Here is a 23,996-nt window from a genome sequence, read left to right on the forward strand (position 1 = left end):
TCCCTCCCAGTCCCTCCCAGTCCCTCCCAGTTCATCCCAGTTCCCCTCCTGTCCCCCCCAGTTTGTCCCAATCCCTTCCCAGTTCCCCCCAGTCCCTCCCGGTTTTTCCCAGTTCCCTCCCAGTATCCCCCAGTTTGTCCCAGTCTGTCCCATTCCCTCCTCCCAGTATCCCTCAATTCCCTCCCAGTGCATCCCCAGTCCCTCCCAGTCCCTCCCAGTATAAACCAGTATCTGCCAGTCCCCTCCCAGTCCCTCCCAGTTTGTCATAATCTCCTCCCAGTATCCCGCAATCCCCTCCCAGTCCCTCCCAGTTTGTCCCTCCAGTTCCCCCTTCATCCATTCCTAGTTCCCCCCAGTCCCTCCCAGTATCTCTCCAGTCTGTCCCCGTTCCCTCCCAGTCCATCCCAATCCCCTCCCAGTTTATCCCAGTTCCCTCCTAGTTCCCTCCCAGTATCTCCCAGTCCCCTCCCAGTATCCCCCAGTGAGACAAAGTAAAGATCCATTCTGAATTAGGTGAAGTGTCTAAGAAAGATGAAAAGTCTGTGAGGCCAAAGCTGAAGGAAGAACTCGCATGCCGAGACAGCAAGGAGACAGAGAAAGAAAAACAGAAAAGACCACAAGGTCGATTTGCCCCCGACTTAGAAATTCCTTTGATAAAGAAGAACTGGTGCTAAATGTCACGCAGAATGAATATGTATGAACTTATTGTGAAACTGTATGCATATGCATTTGGAAGGGGGATAAAAGAAGACTCGAGGTCTTCAGAGGTACGCAGGCCTTGTTGGGGGACTTGCGTCTGGCGCGCGTCGTAAATAAACATACCGGGCTTTACAACTTTTATAAAGTTGTGAGGTTTCTTCTTTTCTCCGCAAAACATTATGGCAAGCCAGGTAGGGAGTTCTCTGTCCCCGCAGGGGCAGGGGGGATAGACGGACCTCCAAGGCACGCCCTAGGATTTTTTCCTGGTGGGGCTCCACTTGTCTCAACTTGCCACCTGCGGGGACAGACAAGGACCTGCTGGCCTGCGGAGGAAGATACGGTGTGTACTGAGGGGCCCCCACGGGAGACGGGGCAGCCAGAAATTCACCATAGTCTGCCAGGATTGAAAGTTCCTTTCAAAATCAATTGCATTATCCAACACAATTTCTTGAATTTCAGCTGGAAAATTACGTTCAGCCCTTTCCCATATGATCAGAGCTGCTGTTGCTTGTATCCATAACTGTGCTTGTATACAACTGAAAGGTAAAGACACATTATCTTGAACTGTACTAAGTGCTTCTACTATCAACTTGTGGTCTTGGTCCCCGGCCTTTTCATACTTCCTTACTTTGGCAGTACTTTTGAAATCTGTCACTGGCTAGTTCCTAATACCAATAGAGATGACTATAAAGGCTGCTTCAATTTTGTTAGGCCACCTGCTGCAGTGGCCAGTTTATTCACCAGTATTTCTGAATCAATTCCATTTAAAACTCCTAATCTTGTCCCTAATATGCCAGTTAGATGTTTGTTATGGGGAACAGGAACTGCTATCTGTTTATGATCATCCCTCCCTGCCAGAGGGATGTGCTGGGCTCACACTGCAAATTCAGACACACTTCACAAGTGTATCTGACAGAGGTTTAGGTCATATCTGAGGCAGATGTTTGTTCTGAAATGTAGAGACCTCAGGGAATCTCCTTCCCCCTCCAAAGCACCTGGTTTCCCAGATGTGTGGCAAGCAGGAATGTCTCTCCTGGTCTACAAAACTTCACCCACCTTGCCCCTAGCTTCAGGTCCAAGCCTCAAGTAAATAATGAATGGGAAGTCTGAGAGAAGAGCCTAAATTCATTGCAGTGCCTCAGAAGAAACTGGGATCAGGTTTCTGCTACTTGAAACACTCAGCACAAAAGTGATGCTCAAAATCCTACAGCCTGCTGCTGAGCTCTGAGGGGGGGAGTCTCTCTCTACCTCTTTTAAGCAGAATCCAACTGCCTCAGACTGGGACAGTCACTGATCCAGATCTCAGTAGGAAAAGGGATAGCTATAAATAAAGAAAATCACCCTCCTTGCTTGGGTTAATTCACCACCTGCAGTTCAGCACCCTTTACCAGCCATTGAGAGTCTGAACTAGTATGGGGTGTATAAGGCCCTGCCGTGGTAAAAAGTGCAGTGTCCACTTTGAATTCAAATGAAAGTCGATAGTAATTCGAGCTCAAAGGCAGGTCACTTCTACAGGCTGTATCATGGTGAAATTACACCAACAGTCTGATTCACTTAGGTTATCACAGACTTCTGGTGTTCATATACACCAGGGGAGGTTCAGACACTAATTACATCTGGTCTCTCATAAGCTATCTTATTGATGACCTGGAACCCTACTTTGATTTCTTCTCCTCTGATTCCTTGAAGTGTCCACAGTTCCTGTTCCTGCCATTCTTGCTCCTCATACCTGATTCTCGTGGATTACTATAGTAGATATGTTTAAATCTTTTATCTCAGAAGGTTTTCCTATGGATCCAGTATACTGATTAAATGCCAGGGACCAAGGCCATTCAGCATTACTTTGAATAGAGGTATTCTCAAGTTCTAAAACTTCAGTTATGATTACACACAAAACAATTCTACAAACTAAAATATGAGCTACTCCCGACCGCAATGTACTCATTTTGCCCGAGTAAGTTTTAATCTCAGTTCATTGTCTCCTGGCGTCACTCCTCAAGGGGTTTCTGGGCCTTCTTCATGCGAGAGTGATGGATCCAGGCATCCTGCTCCTTGATTTTGATTGCAGTGAAGGTGGTGAGAAGTACTCGCAGTGGTCTCTCCCACTGTGGTTCCGAAGTCTTCTCTGTAAGAGACTTAACATATACATCATCCCCAGGCTATCTAACTCCCTGCTCCGAGTTCCAGCAACATGTTTCTCAATTACTCTGAGCTGTTTGCTTAATGCCACCATGTAGGTGGACATTCTGGACATTCCTTTTGTGTTCTATATGGTCTTCTATAAGGCATTCCAAAAGGACTCAGCATTCCTTTAGCTCAAGATTTAGTTTGAATTTGCAATATTGCTAGTGGAAGAGCTTGGGCTAGGGTAGATTAACTTCTTGCCCCAGTCTTATGATTTGCTGCCTAATCAAATGATTCATTCTCTCCACCTGGCCGCTTGATTGGGGGTGGTATGGGGTGTGAAGTTCCTGATCTATGCCCAGATGGCTACTAATCTGTTGCACTATTTTGGAAATGAAATGTGATTCTTTATCTGAGGATATCGTGGCTGGAACTCTGAAGCGTGGTATTATTCCTTATAAAAATAATCTGGTCACTTCTTGAGCTTTGACAGTTCTGGTGGGGAATGTTTCTGGCCACCCTGAAAATGTATCTATCAATACCAGTAAATACTGATACCCCCCTTTCCTTGGGAGTTCTGAAAAGTTAATTTGCCACTGCTGTACGGGCCCATGGCCTCTCTCAGTCTGACCGAGTTTTGGCCGGGGGGTATTTTGGGGTTAGTCTGGAGGCAAGGATCACACTGTCGGCTCACCTGAGTGATAGTGGCATATAAATTCCTGACAACTATACAACGATTGTTTCAATCAGATGTGTGTTCTAGAAAGCCCGTGGAAATTACTGCTTCAAAGTCAACACTTCATTTCAATGCACTCTGTATCACTCGCAGCCTTGGAAATTTCGAAAAAGGAGCCACACTCTATAAAAACATGCCTAAGTAGTTAGGCCCTAGTGTGTTTTCTAGTGCCCTTCTTTTACTAGTAACCACGAAAATGGGAAGGGATTACTAGCTCTCTTTCAATGGTAGCCCACCCCTTGCAGTTGTACGTCTCTTTTGATTAGTATTATTGTATTATGGCTTACCTTCGAGGAAAATCTGTACCTCACCCTTTGCTGCTTTCTTTGCCTCTCCATCCGCCAGCTCATTTCTTTCCTCCAATTTTAAGCTCACTCTCTGGTGTGCCTTAATATGCCCTTAATATGCCTTTTCAGGTAGCTGAACTGCTTCCAGCAGCTGGATTGTCTCTTCTTTCCCTGTGACATCAGCAGTCCCCTCTCCTTCCATGTGCATGTAGACTCCTAATGCATACCTTGAGTCTGTGTAGATGGTTATTCTCTTCCCTTTTGCCCTTTCCAGGGCACGGGTCAGGGCAATTATCTCAGCCTTCTGCGCAGAGGTACCTGTTGGTAAGGGTCCAGACTCGATTACCGCTCTGCAGGTAGTCACCGTGAACTTTGCAATGTCGCTCTCCTGTCAGTGAACCAGGTCTCTGCATCGTCTGGAGGAGTGTCCCTTAAGTCTGGGCGGCTGGAGTAGGTAGCTTTGGTGGTCTCTAGGCAACTATGGTGTACTGCTTCTCCTTGATTCCACTGAGAAAAGTAGCTGAGTTGACAATATAAGTCACCACTATCTCTACATCGTCTTGCTCTACCATGATGGCCTGGCATTTCAGAAACCTCTGTGGTGAGAGCCAGTGGCCACCCTTTACTTCCAGAGCCGCAGACACTGTGTGGGACACTAGCACAGTCATTTTTGTCCCAGGGTAAACTTGCGTGCCTCTTGAATATTCAGCACAACTGCTGCTACAGCTCTGAGGCAACCTGGCCATCCTTTGGCTGTTGCATCTAGCTGCTTAGAGAAGTAAGCAACTGCCCTTCAGTATGGGCCCAATTCCTGAGCCAATATTCCCTGGGCAATTCCTTGCGTGGAAAAATAGAAAGAATGGTTTACTTACATCTGGAAGTTTCAAAGATGGAGCTGACATGAGGGCACTCTCTCTAGCTGGCGAAAGGCCCATGTGGCATCTTTTGTCCACTGGAGATCTCTGTTTCCATTGGCAATAAGAGCATAGAGGGGTCTGGCGAGCAGTCCATAATTATAAACCCACAGCTGGCACTACCCTACCATGCCTAAGAGGGTTCGGAGTTCTTTCATTGTCCGGGGTTTCAGGGTTTGGCATATGGCTTCCCTGCCTTAAAGTCTGCTGCTCCGCACTCACTTCTTACCCCAGGCAGATTACCTTCTGTTTCACTACCCGTGCCTTTTTCTTTGAGACTCTGCATCCTTGGAGTTCTAGGAAATTTAAAAGGCTTACCGTCCAGGCTTCTCTTGCTTCCCTCATCCGAGTGGCTACTAGAAGATCGTCCACGTACTGCAACAGCCTCCTTTCCTCTTGTGGAACTTCCTGGGACTCTGGGTCTTTGCAAGCTGTTCTCCAATCGGAGTGGGGAATCTTGAAGCCTTCAGGCACATGGACCATGTGACCTTGAGTTTGAATGCAAAAATTTTCTGGCTGGCTTCGTGGATAGGGAGGCAAAAGAAGGCATCTCTTAGGCCTAAAACAGTGAACCAGGTTAGCTCAGGTGTTAAACAAGTTAGTGAGGTATATGGATTTGCTACCACAGGGTATAAATTCTGTGTTATCTTATTGACAGCCCTTATTCCAGAACTATCAGTTATTGGGCTGATTCCTTCCTTATTTTCCTTTTGAGGGTACTACTCAGTTCTCACTAGTTGTGTTCTTTCCTTAAACTTGATGCTCATGGGGGAGCATCTTTCACTCTCCCTGGTACAGCAGAGGCCCATACCCTTGAAAACACTTGTTTACTTATTCTAATATCTCCTTACTAATGTCTTTCTTAATTTCAGTGTCTGTTAATGTTAAGCCTAACATCTTTATATCATTTGCCTCCAGAGTAACCTTTCTCATTTGAGAATGTTTAGCAAATTGAGCGAATTGTACAAAAGCTTTTAGGTACACATAGTACACATGTTACTTTAAAGGTTTGCACAAGTATGCCTTCTCAGACTGGCCAGTTGTTCATTCCCCACACTACAACATTAACATTCTCCAAAGGTACTAAAGCTTTATTAAAACTGAATATATGACCCTTGTGTCGACAAAAATTCTTCCCTTTTGTGGAGGTCATCTTTACCCTTCCTCCCTTACCTTGGGAGGAGACTTTAGCAAATCATATGTACTCATTTTGCGAACTGTGATTGCTTTGCATTTCAGCATGATAATCTTTGCGTGATTTCTTATGTTGCTATCTTATGCTGCATGCTGAACAACATGTTTGATTTGCTTTCTCTTTGCCTTGTTTTCCTTTTCAAGGGCCAAGACCAGAGGGCGGTCTGATCTTACAGTCTCTTTGCCATTCTGGGTGATTTCTTAAAACAAAAAGACATTTCAGCATACAAAACCTCTTTCCCATTTATCTTCCTTTTTTAAAAGAGTACTAACAGCAATGAAGTATTATAAATATTTTTATTTTCTGAGCTGCTCTTACTGGCAACCTCTACCCAGTGAGCCCCTCCCAAAAGGGGCTAATTTAGGAACCTGTCTGGTTTGCTCTGGTCAGCTCTCATTATTTATTTCTCCTTGCCCTATCTCGCTTCCACTCAAACCTTTTTACAGACCTTCACAGTAGTTTCTCAATTTTCCTCCTACACACACACAGCTCCAGGTGGCAGGTATCAGATGTGATTCTTACACACAAGCTCTAAGACCTTAGGTTCTGAATCCGCTTGACCAGAAACCTCTAATTTACATGTGCCCTGACACTTATTAGAACAGCAAAACAGCAATATCAGTGTTTCTCATAAACACCGCACTGCAATAATAACTGCACATCCACCTTTTGCCCACAGGCCATTCCCGTGTTCCCTGGGGAGACAGGGCAGCCAGAGCTGTCCCTGTGCCCAGGGGACAGCCACTGTCACCTCACACAGCATGCTAGCCTCTTGATGCACGAAAGGCTCCCCGAAATTGCCCACAAAGGCAGGCTATTCTGTTTGTTACAGAGAACTTTAAATCCCTACAGCAGATTGTTTCCAGTCCAGACTTACTGCAGTACCAGCTGAAGTCTCATAAGTCTCATAAGTCTCATTAACTAGTTCATCTCATTCATCTCTTCTATATAAACTCTGTTTTACAAAATATCAGTCTTTTCTAGTTCTCTTCTTGCACAATCTAATTAAGCACTGTGTCTAATTACACTTGTTTTACTGCTTTGCAAAAAGCCAAAACTCTGATATGCTCACAGACACATGCACCCCCCCTTCCTTTATCTCAAATTCACTAGAGCCAAGGCTTGTATTGCTGTAAGGGGGAGAATTCTCAGAATTCCTTTAACTTGCTTTATTGTAGTTAAGCATAAATCACCGTACTATAGTTCTCCTGTGTAAAATGCTGCTCTTGTTGCAACAAAATCTTAAAATCTCCACAAACACTACTATACAATCTGAGAATCAAATTACCGCAATTCAGCGGAAGAAAATCACCACACAAAATCACTGGGAAAGGGCATATTTCTCAAAGTGCTCGCTTTTCTCAACACAACACAGCATACCATAATTCGGCATTTACTCACATCAATTTTTCCTGGACACAATCAGAATAACAGCACACAGTCTAGAGATCAAGTCTAAACATCCAAGGCAAAGGAACTCTCTGAGCCCATACTCACGGTTAAAATGTACCAAATCTACACAAATCACTACATTTAAACACAATAAATACCATCACTGTCGTTCCTCCACTCGCTTCTCCGTGGGGCACTTCTCTCCCTGCCCCCAGAGCCTGCTGCAGCCGGCGCCTCAGGCCTCACTCGGCTGCTTCAAACACGGGAAGTACTCACCTCCCCCCCGCACTGTAGGGCCCTTTTGATCTACTCTCTTTTATATGCCATACACTTAAACACTTGCACGATTAAAAACACAGTGCACTGGCCACACAATGCATTGACCATACAGCGACACAGTGTCTGGACATCACACACACACACACAAACAAAACACACACGTTCTCAGCAGTTCTGCTCTATCAGAACTATGAACCCCCAACACACATACACGGGTTCACCCAGCTCACCCCCAGAGCCTCTAGCGGTTCCGCTGTATCAGAACGATGAACCCCATCTCTAATACAGCTGCTCTATCAGCTGAACCCAGACGTCTCTGGGTGGTTTACTCCCTTGCTCTCCTTTCCCTCCCCCAGGGGCCCCTCAGTACACACCGTATCTTCCTCCGCAGGCCAGCAGGTCCTTGTCTGTCCTCGCAGGTGGCAAGTTGAGATGAGCAGAGCCCCACCAGGAAAAAAAATCCCAGGGCGCGCCTTGGAGGTCCGTCTATCCCCCCTGCCCCTGCGGGGACAGAGAACTCCTTGCCTGGCTTGCCATAAGGTTTTGCGGAGAAAAGAAGAAACCTCACAACTTTATAAAAGTTGGAAAGCCCGGCATGCTTTTATTACGACGCGCCGGACGCAAGTCCCCCAACAAGGCATGCGTACCTCCAAAGACCTCGGGTCTTCTTTTATCCCCCTTCCAAATGCATATGCACACAGTTTCACAATAAGTTCATACATATTCCACGTGACATTTAGCACCAGTTCTTCTTTATCAAAGGAATATCTAGGTCGGGGGCAAATCGACCTTGTGGTCTTTTCTGTTTTTCTTTCTCTATCTCCTTGCTGTCTCGGCATGCAAGTTTTTCCTTCAGCTTTGGCCTCACAGACTTTTCACCTTTCTTAGACACTTCACCTAATTCAGAATGGATCTTTACTCTGTCTCACCCCTCATCCTGAGGGATGCTCAGGGGATCTCTAACCCTCTGGCCTCAGGAAATGCCTGTGCAGGGCTGGGGACCAGGGGCTCTGTGTCCCTCTCACCGCTGAGGGTGCTCGGGGCTGAGGGGGCTCTCCGACCTTCTCACACCTGGGGAGGCTGGGGGGTCTCTGTCCCTCTCAGCCCTCATGTGACTGCACCCAAACATCATTGGGGTCAGAGGGACAGAGACACCCCAAAGCCCCAGAAGGGCGGAAGCTGGGATTTGGTTTGGGGCTGAGGATTTAGGAAGGGGCTGCAACTGGGGCTTGGGTTGGAGTTGGAGCTGAGATTTGGATTAGAGCTGGGATTGGGGTTAAGGCTAAAAGTGGGATTGGCTTTAAGGCTGGGATTGGGACTGGGTCTGGGCCTAGACAAGTCTGAGACTGGGATGAGATAAAATACAGAACTGTGAGGATGTCTAAATGTGGAATGAGATTGAGACCAGGATCTGGGTCAAGTTTGGGACTGAGCTCACCCAGAGTGAGACAGGGGGGATGTCTCTATGAGATAGTCTGGGGAAAAACCTGGTTTGGGAAAAACAAGGTGTGAATGCCTTCAGTCTGGGATTCCTCTTGCCCAAGTCAATCTCTAGAAGTCACCTGATGTCCCAAAATCAAAAGTGAATAAAAAAAGGCTACCAGGAGTGTCCCATGTCCAGTTTCATCCCTCTCGGGTTCTGGTGGTCCCCCATCTCAGGGCTGCTGGGGATCCCCCCTCTCCAGGGTCCTGCTTTTGGATTTTGGGAGTTTTTGGAGTCCCAGGGTCCCCCTCTCCAGCCTCCCCTCAATCCAGCCACTTGGGGTTCCCCCTTCTTTCCACCACCCTGTCCTGGTTTAGGGCAAAATTGGTTGAAAATCTCCAAAAGGAGTTTCCTCTACAATGCAGATTCAGCAGCCCAACCCTCGGCCAGTTTGGGAAAATTCTCGGAGAATAGTTAAAAAAACCCTTTATTTAACAGGCAAAGCATTCACCAGCAAAAAAATTGAACAATATTAAGCAATAGTACCTCCTGCTACTCCAGAAGAGATGAGAAACTCATAAAGTCTCCATGGTCTGTAGCTGGGCTCACTCAGCCTCTTATCAGTCTCTTATCAGTCTGTTATCAGCCCCTCCAGCACTGGAAATGCCACAGCCCAGGCCCGGCCAGGTGGGCCAAAGGTGCATGCTGTCAGTGCTCTCTGGGTGTTCAGTCAAGAGCAGATTTAAACAGCTCCAAAGAAAAAGAAAACCCACAGTCCAGGGAACTTCTCTGCCTCAGAGACCTAAAAACTAACTAAAAGCAAAGGAGAGCTCTGTCCTGCTGTCTCTCCATTCAGCAGATGGAATGTAGAGGAGTGAGTGCAGTTTCTGAAAACAAACTGCAGCTTCTTCCTCCTCCCCTTCACTCTCAGAACCAGCCTTAAAGGTGCAGAACTCATTTCTGGGCTAAACAGACCGATGGAGTACGAGCATCATGAAGTCACCCCAGGACACCCCTCTCAGGGTCAGGGGGTCCTGTCCCCGCCTCATCTCCAGGCTGTTGGGGGTCCCCCAGCTCCAGTATCGCCCCTTCTCCACTCCCCACCCCGGGTGTCCCCCGTTCCACAGCCCCGGCTCTCACGGGGATCCCCAAAATCAATGTCCCACCCCATCGGTAACAGGCCATCCCTATTTGGAACAACCGGGACCTTCCCGAGGGGTGATCACAGGTCCTCTGCCCCTGAAAAAGCTCCTCTTAGGGAGCCCGGAGATATCCGGGACTGAAGAGATCTGCCAGCTCTGAACACTCTCAAAAAAAAAATCCTCCCGGAGACCCCTGGCCGGAGTTATTTGGGAATGCAGCAACTTGGGCTGGGCATCTTATAGGACTTTCAGCAGCCTTGTGTTCCTCACCGCAGTGTGAATGAACCTTGTCAGTCTCTCTGGTAACATTTGCTCCCTTTCCCCCAGTGATTTTAACAAACTGTTCCGGAAGGACAACAAAACATTTACTTTACACTGGCCACCCACAATGGCCATTTTCCTCATCAGTTCTCCCATGAGTCTCTCAAAGGAAGCTGTGTCCATGTTTCCCAGAGTTCTTTCAGAAAGAACCACAACCTCCTCAGTGGAGGGAACCATGCTGTACTCAAAGGCACTTGGGGTCAAAGAACAGTGCCTGAACTCACTGTGCCAAAATATTGTTGCAATATGGTTAAGAAAATGGTAGAGAGACGCCTCTGCCCCAAATAAGGTGCTAACGAGACCAAATCCAAAGTAGATTTTATTAAACAGTAAATGTGAGGTAGAGAGAGAGATCGAAAAAAGAGAAAAGGGAGGGAGAGAGAGGGAGTGACAGGGACAGAGACCTCCCCTGGAGCAGGGCAAGTGTGACATTGTCCCCTGTGTGTGTGTTGCCATCCCATGGTAGGGGTTTTACACCTGAGCCAGTTCGGGTAAGAGGGGTGGTGTTCACTCCCTGAGCAGGGATTACCCCACTGTTTCAGGGTGCAATGTAAGATGTAACCAAATGCATGTTTTCAATCACCATCTTCATCAACTGCTATAAACAGGCGAGACAGTGCTCTTTATCTCTTCCATGACTCACCCCTGATAACGCCCTCCAGGGGAGATATCTTCTGTGAATGGGCCATTGAGTGTCACTGCAGGACTGATAAAATTCCATCATCCCATTGTGAGATGCTCCCCCCAGGGGGAGGATCCAAGCATTCCTATCTGGATATAAGCTGAGCCTTGCAACGCCAGGAGCAGCTTGCCTACTGGATTCCCAGAGGACAAGAGCTCCGTAACAACCACTGGACCTTCAGAGGAAGACCAGACCCTTCAACAGGATCACTGCTTTGACAGAATCACGTTCATCACTCCAACAGGACTGCACCCACCATTTAATGGGACTGCTACCACCACCTTGACCAACAGGGTGTCAGGTTGGAATCCTGACTCTGTCAGTTTAAGGCAGTGTTTCTGTATCATTGCCTTGGTCCTAATTTTCTCATTAAATTGTAATTCTGACTTAGACTTGCCTTCATGTTTGCCGTCAAACCAGTACAAAACTCAATGTGCTCATCCCTTGTTTTCCTCCCAAAACAAAATTTCCCATTCCCAAACCTTCACCTGATGGAGGAGAAAGCTGCGAGGAAGAGGAAGATGCCCTGGGACACCCAGGCAGGTGAGGAGGAAGTCAGTGCTCCTTTCACCCTCTCTCCTGCTCCATCTCCCAGCCCAGCACAGCCCCCGGCTGCAGGACAACCCTGGTGCCAATGCCATCCTGCCAGTGATGCACTGGGGGGATCTCCTTCCCTTTCCCTCTGGCACGGAGGCAAATCCCATTCTCTCTTTCTCCTTCCTTCCCCAGGTAAGGAGCTGAGGATGGAGACCAGGGAGGAAAAATCTCCACATCAGAACCTTGTGAAAGAGGCCGTTTTGAGCGACTCTAGTGCAGAGGAATCCAACATGGAGGAAATGCCACAGAGATCCCACAGGAGGAGGGGCTCCAAACCCAGCCCAGGATTCTCTGAGGAAGAAAGAACCACCCAGAGCTAGGAAGGGGGACAGAGCTTTAGGCAGAGCTCAGAGATGTTGGTTCATGAGCAGCTTCGTGATGGGGAGAAGCCCCACAAGTGCTTGCAGTGTGGGAAGAGCTTTAGGTGGAGCTCCCACCTGATCAGGCACCAGAGGATCCACACCACGGAATGGCCCTACAAGTGTGGGGAGTGTGGGAAGGGCTTCAGCTACAGATCCAACCTTGTGACCCACCAACGCATCCACACTGGGGAGAAGCCCTACGAGTGTCCCCAGTGTCAGAAGAGGTTTCAGAGCAGCTCCAGTCTCCTCCAGCACCAGCGGATTCACACTGAGGAGAGGCCCTTCCTCTGCCCTGAGTGTGGGAAGGGCTTCAAGCACAACTCCGACCTCATCAAGCACCGGCGCATCCACACTGGGGAGAGGCCCTACCAGTGCGCCACATGTGGGAAGAGGTTTCAGACCAGCTCCAATCTCCTCCAGCACCAGCGGATTCACACAGATGAGAGGCCCTTCCACTGCCCTGAGTGCGGAAAGGGCTTCAAGCACAACTTCACCCTCATCATCCACCGACGCATCCACACAGGGGAGAGGCCCTACGAGTGTCCCCAGTGTGGGAAGAGCTTCACCACCAGCTCTCACTTGACCAGTCACCAACGGAGCCACCAGTAAGGGATCCCTGCAAATGCCACAAATGCAGGAACAGCTTCATCCACCACTCCAGCTTCATCCCCCATGGGAGAACCCACATTGGGAAGAACCCTGGTGATCCATGTTCCCCATGATCCATGCTGGGAAGACACCAGTCCCTTTCCCTGCCCCTACCAGTGTCATGATGTGGCATTGAAAAACATGAGGGTCTTGCCATGGCTGTGTTATTACATTCACTCCCACCTCAGAGAATTTCCAGGTGCAGAACAGGGACACTCTCTCTCTCTCTCCCTGAGAAGAAGGGTGTTCTTTCCAAACAGGGGAAATTGTGGCCAGGAAGACCCAGTGAGTTGTGTTTTAGTTTTCCCAGGAAACTGTTTCATTTATCCCTTCTGTAATCAATATTGTTTCAGTTCTGTTTGTCCCTTAACTTGTTCCTGTTCCTAATAAATTGTTCTTATCCCAGCCTGGGATCTTTGCCTTTTGTGCTTTCCATGGGAGTCGGGAGGGCAGTGAGGGCAGCGCGGTTTTAGCAGGGCCAGGAAATTGGGGAATCCCATTCCTGAACCCCAGGCCCTGGAAACCGAGCATCCCAGCTGGTCCCAGCCCTGGTGGCCATGGCAACAGCCTTGGGAGCGGGTCCCTGGCTGGGGCTGTGGGAACCTCTTCCCTCTGGGACCCAGGGACAGGAGTGGAGGGAACGGCTGCAGCTGAGTCAGGGCAGGCTCAGGTTGGATGTCAGGAAAAGGTTTTTGCCCAGAGGCTGCTGGGGCCCTGCCCAGGCTCCCCAGGGAAGGGTCCCAGCTCCAGGGCTCTCTGAGCTGCAGCAGTGTTTGGACAGCGCTGCCAGGCCCAGGCTGGCATTGTTGGGGGGTCCTGTGCAGGGCCAGCAGTTGGACTGGAGGATCCTGATGGGTCCCTCCCAGCTCAGCCAATTCTGTGGTTCTGGGATCCCATGAGCCTGGGGATGGGGCTGCCAATGGTTGCCATGGCAACGGGCTCTGGCTGCAGGCCTGAGCTGGTGTCCATGGCAACCACCCCTGGCATGGGGCCTCTGTGGAGTTGCCAAGGGACTGATCATAGCAACAGGGGGCTGGTGATGGTTGCCATGGAAACTGAACATAGCAACAGAGGGCTGGTGATGGTTGCCATGGAAACTGCGCATAGCAACAGGGGGCTGGTGATGGTTGCCACGGAAACATCCCATAGTAACAGGGGTCTGGTGATGGTTGCCATGGAAACTGACCATAGCAACAGGGGTCTGGTGATGGTTGCCATGGAAACTGACCATAGCAACAGGGGGCTGGTGATGGTTGCCACGGAAACATCCCATAGCAACAGGGGTCTGGTGATGGTTGCCATGGAAACTGACCATAGCAACAGGGGGCTGGGGATGGTGTCCATGGAAACTGACCATAGCAACAGGGGGCTGGGGATGGTTGCCATGGAAACTGACCATAGCAACAGGGGGCTGGTGATCGTTTCCTGCTTAGGATCAGATTTGTCACAGGCCCTCAGAGGGGTTCCTTGGGGACTTTCCAAGAGTCTCCAGGCTGTTCCAGAGCCGGAATGTCACAGGCACAGACAGGGGCTCCATGGAGACCTCCCAGGGCTTTCTGGGGATGGTAAAGAGCCCTGTGGTCAGAGGCAGTCACAGCCATTCCATGGTGGCATCCCAGGGGACCTTGTGCTGCAAAGGCACCAATCTGTCACAGGCACTCACAGGGGCTCCACAGTGACATCCCAGGAGTCCCCAGGCTGCCAAAGAGCCAGGATGTCCCAGACACTCACAGGGTTCTTGTCATGGGCAGATATATTTATATAAATATATTTTCTCTATTATGGTAATGATTAGACAAAATTGCCTTAATCAGAAATATTCATGCCAGGATGCAAGAGACGTAAAATATATTATACAGAGCACTAGGAAATTATTTCAAAGCAACTGTATTAAGGAAAATCTGTAATTAAGCAGAGATTTATGTCACTCCCCCAGACCAATGACCATGGGCAATTCCCTTTGGCTCAGCCTGCAGCAGTGACCTTCAGGGTGTCCCCACCACTGGGAGGAATCCCCACACCCCTCAAGAAGGGAAATGTCAGGAGATGCTGCCATTAAAATTTGGGACGGGGCTTTTCTCATCTGAGGTGCTGCCCTGTCAGTCAGATGTGCCCAGACTTGGCCAGCTCAGCAGCGCTGCACAAGCTCTCAGTGGTGTCACTTGGTTGTTCCTTTCTCTGGGGATTTTTCCAGCTCTTCCACAGCTTCAGCTCCCTCTGAGGATGTTGAACTTTGAGATGGAGGAGTCAGGCCGGTTTCAGCATTATTCACCCCCAAAGCAGTGTGAATTCCCTCCTTCATTGCTTACTGGGGGCTTTGCAAACAGGGCCTTGCTGGAGTTGTTGGAGCCCATTGCAGGCAGAGCCTCCTGCTCCAGCAGGAACTGCCTTTCCTGTGCCATCAGCAGGGCAGGTCCCGCTGCAGGAAAAGCCCCAGGCCAGCCCCAGCACAGGGAAGGGCTCGGGCACAATGGCAGAGTGCCGTGCTGGGAGCTGTGCCAGGGAGAGCCTGAGGCACCAAAGGCACCTTGGCAGCAGCAGCTGCTTGCAGACCATGGCCAGAAGCCTCCCTTGGCAGCCCAGCCTGGTGGCCACCACTGCAGAGCTGCTGCCTCAGGGCTCATTCCTGACTGGGCTCTGAAAAGCCACTTCTGCCCCAGGAGCCTGACTGGGAAGCTATTGGCCCCAGCACCTTGGGGACAAGATATGAATGACAAAACTCTTTATGCCAGCAGAGACAAGGCAGGGACAGAGGAAAGGGCAGAGCCAGGCCCAGGGGACAGGGCTGCCATGGTGATGGCTGTGAGGTCACTGCCCCAGCAGCAGCCTGGCTGCCCTCAGCAGACATTCTGGCCAGAAGCCTTGTGAGGGCACCCAGCACATCAGAGAACACACACTACAGAAATTCTGTCACTGGGGAGGGGAGGGTTTCACTGGGTCAGGCTGCACAAAGTTCCTGCTCTTGGATGATTCCTGGGATGGGGAATTGGAATCTCAAAAACACTTGCAGTTTTGTGCCACTGTCATCATTGTAAAATATTCTTCCTTCTAATAAATGTAAATCCAACCTCATTCAGTTTAAAGATATTGACTCTTGTTCTGTCACTGCAAGATTTGGGAGAAAATAACTTTGACCACGATTTTTCCATTTTCACAGACCTTAGAGGGGACCAAAAATCTCCCAAGATGGGGTTTGGAGGCCTCATCACATAAGCAGAAGGTATAGTCTGCAGGCTCTGGGCTCAGTGGTGTGGAGACTGAGGACAGAACAGGTAAAACCTGGGAGGGATGGAAGGGTGGTTTCAGAGAGACTGGAGCTTTTCTTCATAGTGGGAATTGGCCTGAAGAAGACCTAATAGCACCAAAGACAGCTGGGGAGTACCAGAGTGGGCACCAGGAGAAAGGAATTTCCCTGCCAGGGTAGAGCTGTGGTGCAGCACATGCCCCAGAAGGAACCTGGAGCAGCCCAAGGCTTTGTGTGGGCAGGCAGGGGCAGGCAGGAGGCAGAGCTGGCAGCAAAGGAAGGGCCCAGCCAGGTGGGGCAGCCGGGGGATGCCGACAGCCTGCAGGGACAGAGGCGCAGGGCAGGGACACCGTGGGACAGCCTGGGCTGCACAGGGCACAGGGATGGGCAGCAGCTGCAAGAAAGCCCTGCCAGAGCCAACTTGGGCAGCACTTTGGCCATGGCTGCTGGGCCTGGGCCTGAGGCAGGAGCAGGAGACAAGTGACCCTTGCAGGGCTGGGGCCTCATTGCCTCCTTGTCCCTGCTCAGCAGCCTGGCAGGGGCCGCCCCATGCTCCTGCCCTTGCCATTGCACATCCCCACATGCCAGTGCCCATCCCGAGAAGAGCCCTGAGCAAGGAGGGAGGGACAGGATCTGCCTGGCCAGGGGCTGGGGCTCAGGCCTTGGCCCTTGGCATTCCTCAAACACATCCAGCTTTGCTCAGCACCAGAGATATCTTTGCCTTGCTTGTCCCCAGCTGCCATCATTGCCTCCAGTGTTCTGCACTAACTGGAACCTGGGGACACTTTCCCAGTGGTGTCCCTCATTGTGGGAGCCATTAAAACTTCAAGAAAATTTGGAGACTAAATTTAACTTTGTGTTATTGACTCTCAAAAACTGAGTCTGATGTAAACAACAGCAAAGCCCCGAGAGGGTCATTAAAGTTTTCCTAGTCCAGTTATGCAGAAAGATTTCAAAGAGCAGTAATAAAATATACATTCCTATTTTTAAGGGTGTCTTCGATTAAATTTCTCTTTAGAGCAGAGGTGAATGCAGCATTCTGTGATTGATATTGATCCAGGGTCTCTCCTCAGCAGCTGTGGCCTGCTCACAGAAGCTGTGCCTGGAGCTCTGACCCAGTGTGGACAACCTTGCTCCACATTGCCCAGCCCCATCCTGTCTGTCCTCACTCCCCTGGGCCCTGCTGTGCTTGCAGAGCTGGCTGCACCCAGCCTAAGAGGGGTTTTCACTTTTTTAGGGTTTTTTGAAGCAATCTGAAACTGCTGAGTTTCCCCACTGCAAACAGACACACTGCTCAGGTGTGTGCCAGCCCCAGGTGCCACCAAAGGCACTGCAGAGCTGCCCTGGGCCAGCTGTGAGGGTGGATCATCAGCCCAAGCTGCACTGGGCCCTGCAAGGGGCTGTGGCCATGGGCACTGCACTGACCCCACTGCTTGGATTTGGCTGCCACGGCCACCGTGAGAAATGAAACTGTCCTTGGAAACACTGGGGAGGACTGGGACATACTGGGAACACTGTGAACACTCTGGGAGACACTGGGAAATACTGGGAGTGACACTGGGGAGGACTGGGACAACCTGAGGACAATGGGGGCATTGCGGAGAAAACTGGGGACACTGGGGCATCATATGGATCAGGTTGGGAGGAACTGGGAACAACTGGGAATGAACTCAGGTGTGTTGGGACGGAGAGGGCTGCACTGGGAGGGATTGGAGGGACACTGGGGTTGAACTGGGTTCTACTTGGAATGAAATGGGCTTTAGTGGGGTTATACTGGTCTGTACTGGGAATGGACTGGACTGTCCCTGGAAGGACTGGAGGAGGGTGATTTGGCTGTTCCCGCCTCCACCACATCCCATTTGCCGAGGCTCCCACCCATCACCGTTCTCAGCCAATCATCACTAGGAATCTGGGCCTAGGGGCCGTGCCTAAAAAGGCGCCATATTTTCTCCTTGCATACAACTCCCATCATACCCCGCGGCCTCATTATGCCCCATTGGAGCCGGGACTACAACGCCCGTCATGCCCCGCGCTCCAGAGTACCCCAGGATCGCCCCCATCTGTCCCATCAGTGTTCCCCAGACCCTCCACGATCCCTCAGTGCCCCCTCACCGCCCATTCGGGAGCCCCCGAAAGCGCCCCGGACCCCCTGAGTGCTCCTGACCCCTCAGATGCTCGGTACAGCCACTTGTGGAAATTTATCTCCTCTCATCCCCTACGGCCCCAGAGCCCCTCAGAACAGTCCCGAGCCTAAAACTCCTGCCGTGACCCGCGCCGTAAAGAGCACGGTTAGAGCTCCCCGGGCTCCCCGCAAGGACTCCCGAATTTTTTAAGTTCCCGTGAGGGTTTCAAGTCGGGGCTCGAACGCAAAAGTGTCCCCTAACAGCCGTCCCGGACCCCCAAACATCGTGATCGAGCCACTTTCGGGACTACAGCTCCCATCATGCTCCGCGGCGCAACTCTGGTGCTATTCCAGCCGAGACTTCATCTCCCATCATGCCCCGCGCCTCACCGAGAGCCATTGCAGCTGCGTTTCGAACTCCCGTGATGCTCCGCGGCCCTATTAAATCGTTTGATACCTGCGCCTTCAACTCCCATCCGCCCCCGCGCCCCAGCGAGCCCCGTCAGAGTCCCCCAAGGGCCCGCCCGGACCCCGAAGGGCCCCAAATTCCCCTCCCTGACCTCCAAGGGCCCCCCTGGACCCCCAAGTGCTGCCCCGGACCCTGAACTGTCCCTCAGAATCCCTGAGTGCCCCTCCAAGTGCCCACCCGGCTTCCCCAAGTGTCCTCCAGACCCTCAAGTTCTCTCTGAATTCCCTCTCCAGACCCAAAACTGCCCCAAATGTGCCCCAGAAATGTCTCCAGGGAACCCAAAGTGCTGCCCCTTGACCCTGTGTGAGAAAAAGATGATGAAAAAGATGATAAAAAAGATGATAAAAAGACGACAAATATAACTAATTGCCATAAAGAGGAAGAAATAAGTCGCCAAGAAATAATAATTAATTAATGAAAAAATTGTGTTTTTAATTAATTAAATTAATTAATTAATGAAAGGAATTCTTAGCATGAGAGGCAATTTTTTTATTGCTAAAAAATGTATAGATTTTTAAAGGAAAATATAAAACTATTGTAATAAAAATAATAAAAATATTATAAATTAGAATATTATGTTTATAATTTTATTTATTAATTGAATTTTTTTTATAAGGAAAAATACTTTTCATTTTTTTATGTGTTTTGAGATGTCAGTCCCCGGTGGGCCATGTCAGACATAGTGAGGTTGGGGGTGAGCAGCAGCTTGTCCAAACAGGGTCAGCCTGCAAGGGACTCATTCTTCTCCCTGCCCAGACATCCTAAGGAGACATTCAGCATCAAGATCACCTGGGAAATGCTTCTGTCCCTTCTTCTCTGAAATGAAAACAAAAAAAAATATTCCGTTGACTGAAAAGAAAAATCATGATGTGCACTTTGGAATCTTCCTCCTGAAAAGAACTCCAAACTGACTCCAATCACTGCACAAGCCCTGTAGACTCAAAGACAATGGAAGGGAGACAAAGAGCTCCTGAGGGCTTTCTGTATTTTAATCAGCCCCACGCTGGATTTGGGGCTGGCTCCAGGAGCCTCAGGCATGCAGAGAAGGATGGAGAAGCTGCTCAAGGAGTCAGCAGCAAAACTCCAAGTGCCTTGGAGCATGGCTGGGCCCCAGTGAGGGCAGGGAGTGCCAAGGGCTGCCCAGGGCCGGTGAGAGCAGATCCTTGAGGGCAGGATTGCAGGGAGCCCAAGGCTCTGAGCAGGGAACTGCAATGCTGAGCAAGGCCTGGCTTGGCTGGGTTTTCTCTCCTTTCAAGAGTCTCTGGGTAGGCACTGCTGGTTTCAGGTCCATGGTCCCTGTGCTGCTCTTGGCCTGTTCTGGTTAGGGTGACGAAGGCAAATAGCTCTGACCATGGTTATGTTTTCTTTGGTTAGAGGTGTTATTTTAATTCTTCATTTGCATGGTGGCTTGTTGTTCTAGGGGTTTTTGTTAGGTCATTCTTTTCTGCTAGGTCTTATGGCATTTTCGTATTTGGTTATTATGTGACACAGTCCTCTTCTTTATGGTGTCGGGTGGTTCGCCATCTTAGATGAGTGGGAGTGACAGTAAAAGGTTTTAAAATCATAAAATCTGAGGAATTAGAAAGAAGCTAGACTTAGTGAGGCCCTGGAAAATGTTTAAAATAGACTGAAGATGTTAGAATTTGTGTTTGCCAGATCATGTGAAATTGCACCTGCGTAAGCAGTATATGATAAAAGATATAATTGATAGATGTGATGATTGTTTAGTAATTAAATACAATTATTGTATAATCATAAGAAGAATCCTGAGAAACTATGTTAGATGTTTGAGGGGGGGGTTACGATGAGCCCATGCTTGGCTGAAATCTATGTAGACAATAGAACAATATAAGTTTAATCATTAACATGAAAGTTATAGAAGGATTGAATATAAAAGCATGTTTGTCCCGAATGCATGTCGGAGACAGATTTGTGTTTGTACCCCTGACACCCAGAGCTCTTCAATAAAAGCACCTGCATAGAATCATTCTCGTGATTATGTGCTTCTGAACGCTGACAGGAGCAGTGGGGGGAACACCTGACAGTGAGGAGATTTACATAATTATAAATCCTTTAACTAGCATTGGAACTTGACATAACTATTAAACATTCAACAAACAATCCATAATTAACTTTGGAACTTTATATTAACTCCTTTAACAATTGATTCTCTACAATTTCCCCCTCTAATTGTTTGACTGGGCTCAAGCCTGCATCATTTAGCAATTACTTCTTCTTGAAAGTACAATTTTTAATATTGGTTGTAAATTTGCTTGGCATCTTCACGTTCTTGATCATTCATTATCATGATTACTTTTACTTCTTTTTTATTAAGCTCTTTTGCTATCATTACACTTGCTTGTACAGCAGATGTTACAACTCGGATTATACAGGGGAGCATGCAAGGTAGGAGGATCAAACCAGCAATTTCCCATAAGATGAAAAAGGTTTTTTTTCCCTACCAGTATTTTAATGACCAGAATTTGTCCCACCAGCTGGTATCAAATGTAGGGGTCCACTCTTGTGTTCCAACATAAGTTAACTTCCAGATTTCCTTTGAGATATTTCTAATGACTTCAGTGCAGTCATCCATTTCTAAGCAGCACTGGGGGAGTTAAATTTTCCAGAAATAATAAATAATCTACTGCTAGTCTGATTTGATACACCACAGTTCTAGGCTGGGATAGTTGGTCATTTATGTGGTCTAAAGCTAGAGAGGCTCAGTTCGATACCATCTCGAGTGCTGCTTGTAATCTCAGAATCCGATTTAACCCCGTATAAATTGGGGTCCGGTGTCCCCAGGACCCATCTTGAGCCTGGGTCGCCGGTCCATAAGTGCAAATTATTTCCTGGGTGTTCCATAATGTGATTTTCCGTGTCTGTGTTCCTCCAATTTCAATTAAGTTTCTTTTTGGTCAGCTAGATTTGTTCAAATCATCAGATACTGGGACCCCTTGGTTCAATCCAGACTCTTTTGGGAGTAAGAAAATGACGGTTTAATAATTCCAATAGTGCAAGTGCTGCTCCACTCCCCGGGTAATTCAGTGTAAGCCACATTCCCACATATCCAAACCAGGTTTTCTGGAACTTTCCAAGAAGCATCACTGAGAGTCATTGGAAATTCCCAGTATTTGGCTATTTCTCTCACTTCCCAGAATGGGTTTATTCCTTGATTTATTCCTTGATTTATTCCTTGATTTATTCCTTTTCCTTCTCGGTAGGGACACACCGTTTCTTTCTTCCAAATGGATTTTCAGTATCTATTATTAAAAGAAAAAAAAAAAAGAAAAAAGAAAATAAGAACATAATATAAATAATAAATTTAAATATAATATATACTATTATATTTCTATATATTATATAATCTAATATATAATATATTATATTAACATAATAAATAATTTATAAGAAATAATATATAACATGTAATATATAATACATAATACATTATATATAATATATAATATATATTATATAATATTTATTATATATTATATAATATATAATATATATAATATTATATATTATATATTATTTATTTATTATTTATTATTTATTTTTTATTTTTTATTATTTATTATTTATTATTTATTATATTATATTACACTATATAATATTATATAGCATATAATATATATTATATTCATTATTTATAATTATATATTTAAATTTTATACTATTAATTATTATTTCAATCTTATAATAATATATATTATAATATTAAAATAATATACAGTAATATAATGTAATTCATAGATATACTATAAATTATAAAATAGATTATATTATTTATTAATGATATATTTTATTAATATGTGATGTATAATATATAATTATTTTTTTTACTATTAAAATAATTATTGTTTTATAAGGTAATATTACTTATTATTATTTAATAACTAATATTTTAATAAATGAATAATTTTATTATTTCTAATTTAGTAAATACTCCTTCCAGTATATAAATAATAAATAATACTTCCAGTATATAAATAATTAATAATACTTCCAGTATTTATTGGGTTCTCTAGGGACCTACCGAGCTACTGGATGTTTTATTTCTAAATATCTCTTACAGGACATTTCTCCTACTGGAGTTTTATAAATTTATACATTTTATACATTTCTCTTTCCTTGATATACACTGCTCTTCTCCAATTATTTTAGACTTTAATTCCCACCATTCTGTTCCTATTTGTCCAATAGCTAGTACTTTTTGTCTTGTTTGTGTCCATTTTAAGATATCTATTGGTCTTAAGCTGATCCCTTCCCAAGGCTAGACTTTGGCCATTTGTGTATTTCCACAGATCCAGCAATTAGTTACATTTAACTCTTTACTGATCTTTTCCACTAAATCTATGAATAAGTTTTTCCCACGAGATGTTTCTAGGTCTTCTTTCTCATTTATTGATGTTGTTACTTCTTTCTCTAAGTCTGCTGTGCCTTTTTGATTGGACTTATGTTCAAAGCAAAGCCAAGCATCTGCTGTAGGACACTCACCAGGCAGTCCTTGCTGGTAAGTGACTGTATTTTGTGAAATCCAGTAAGTCTTCCCTTCCCCTAGACAGGTTGCTAACAGAGAGAGGTTGGCACAGTTTAGGTTTAAATTTGTATGTACTCGTATTAAAGATCTGGTTTCCTCCCCTCTGTAAAGGGGGTAGTAAGATTTAGCACATGGGCTCTTCTGACTTCCCAGCGTGATGTTAACCAGTAAGATCAGTAAGAGCATTCCCAGGAGTCTGGTATGAGGCATTCCCCTAAACTCTACAACTACTGAGCTGCACCCAGTGATTGGAGTGGCTGGTTTTAGGCGGACTGTAGACTCACCCAGCCTTGCCTCCTGGTTATGCTTTTCTCCTACAGAAGAGCTCATTGGTTTTAGCACAGAGTTTTTATTCTCTCAGTGTCAACACATTTGACTTTTCTTTACTAATTTATTTTTGCCCTGAGGGATGTTCTATAGGAGATTACTTTATACACTAAGATTGGAGTAAACTGGGGTATTTTAACTTTTTAACACAAAAACATTCATCTAAAAATCTTGAACTCAATGGTCAGATGACTTTAAGAATTTTCGGTATCCAAAATTATAGATAAAATACTCACACCAAACAAATAACAAGGTATTTACTCTTATGCCTAACCCTACAAAATAATAGTATGATTTTATGCTAATCCTACAAAATCATAATACACCTTATGCCTAATCCTACAAAATCATAACATACGCCGAAACAAACAAAGGCTCCAACGCAAACAAAAAATTCTTCATTCTTTAATAAACACTAACTAATAATACATGCAACAGGAAAGTATCTACTTTTCAAACTCAGAAGTAAAATATAAATAACATTAACTGC

The 23,996-nt window shown here is 46.9% G+C and overlaps 1 protein-coding gene across 1 annotated transcript in view; it reads left to right on the plus strand.

Moving 5' to 3' along the window:
• The first annotated feature begins 12,144 nt into the window (after positions 1-12,144).
• Positions 12,145-23,996, plus strand: part of LOC131096328 (zinc finger protein 470-like) — a 177,206-nt gene continuing 165,354 nt past the window's right edge. The window contains 1 exon segment of the mRNA XM_058044668.1: positions 12,145-12,703. Coding sequence (XP_057900651.1) covers positions 12,145-12,703 — 559 coding nt within the window.

Source organism: Melospiza georgiana, unplaced genomic scaffold (assembly GCF_028018845.1).
Source record: "Melospiza georgiana isolate bMelGeo1 unplaced genomic scaffold, bMelGeo1.pri scaffold_29, whole genome shotgun sequence".
Classification (NCBI taxonomy): domain Eukaryota; kingdom Metazoa; phylum Chordata; class Aves; order Passeriformes; family Passerellidae; genus Melospiza; species Melospiza georgiana.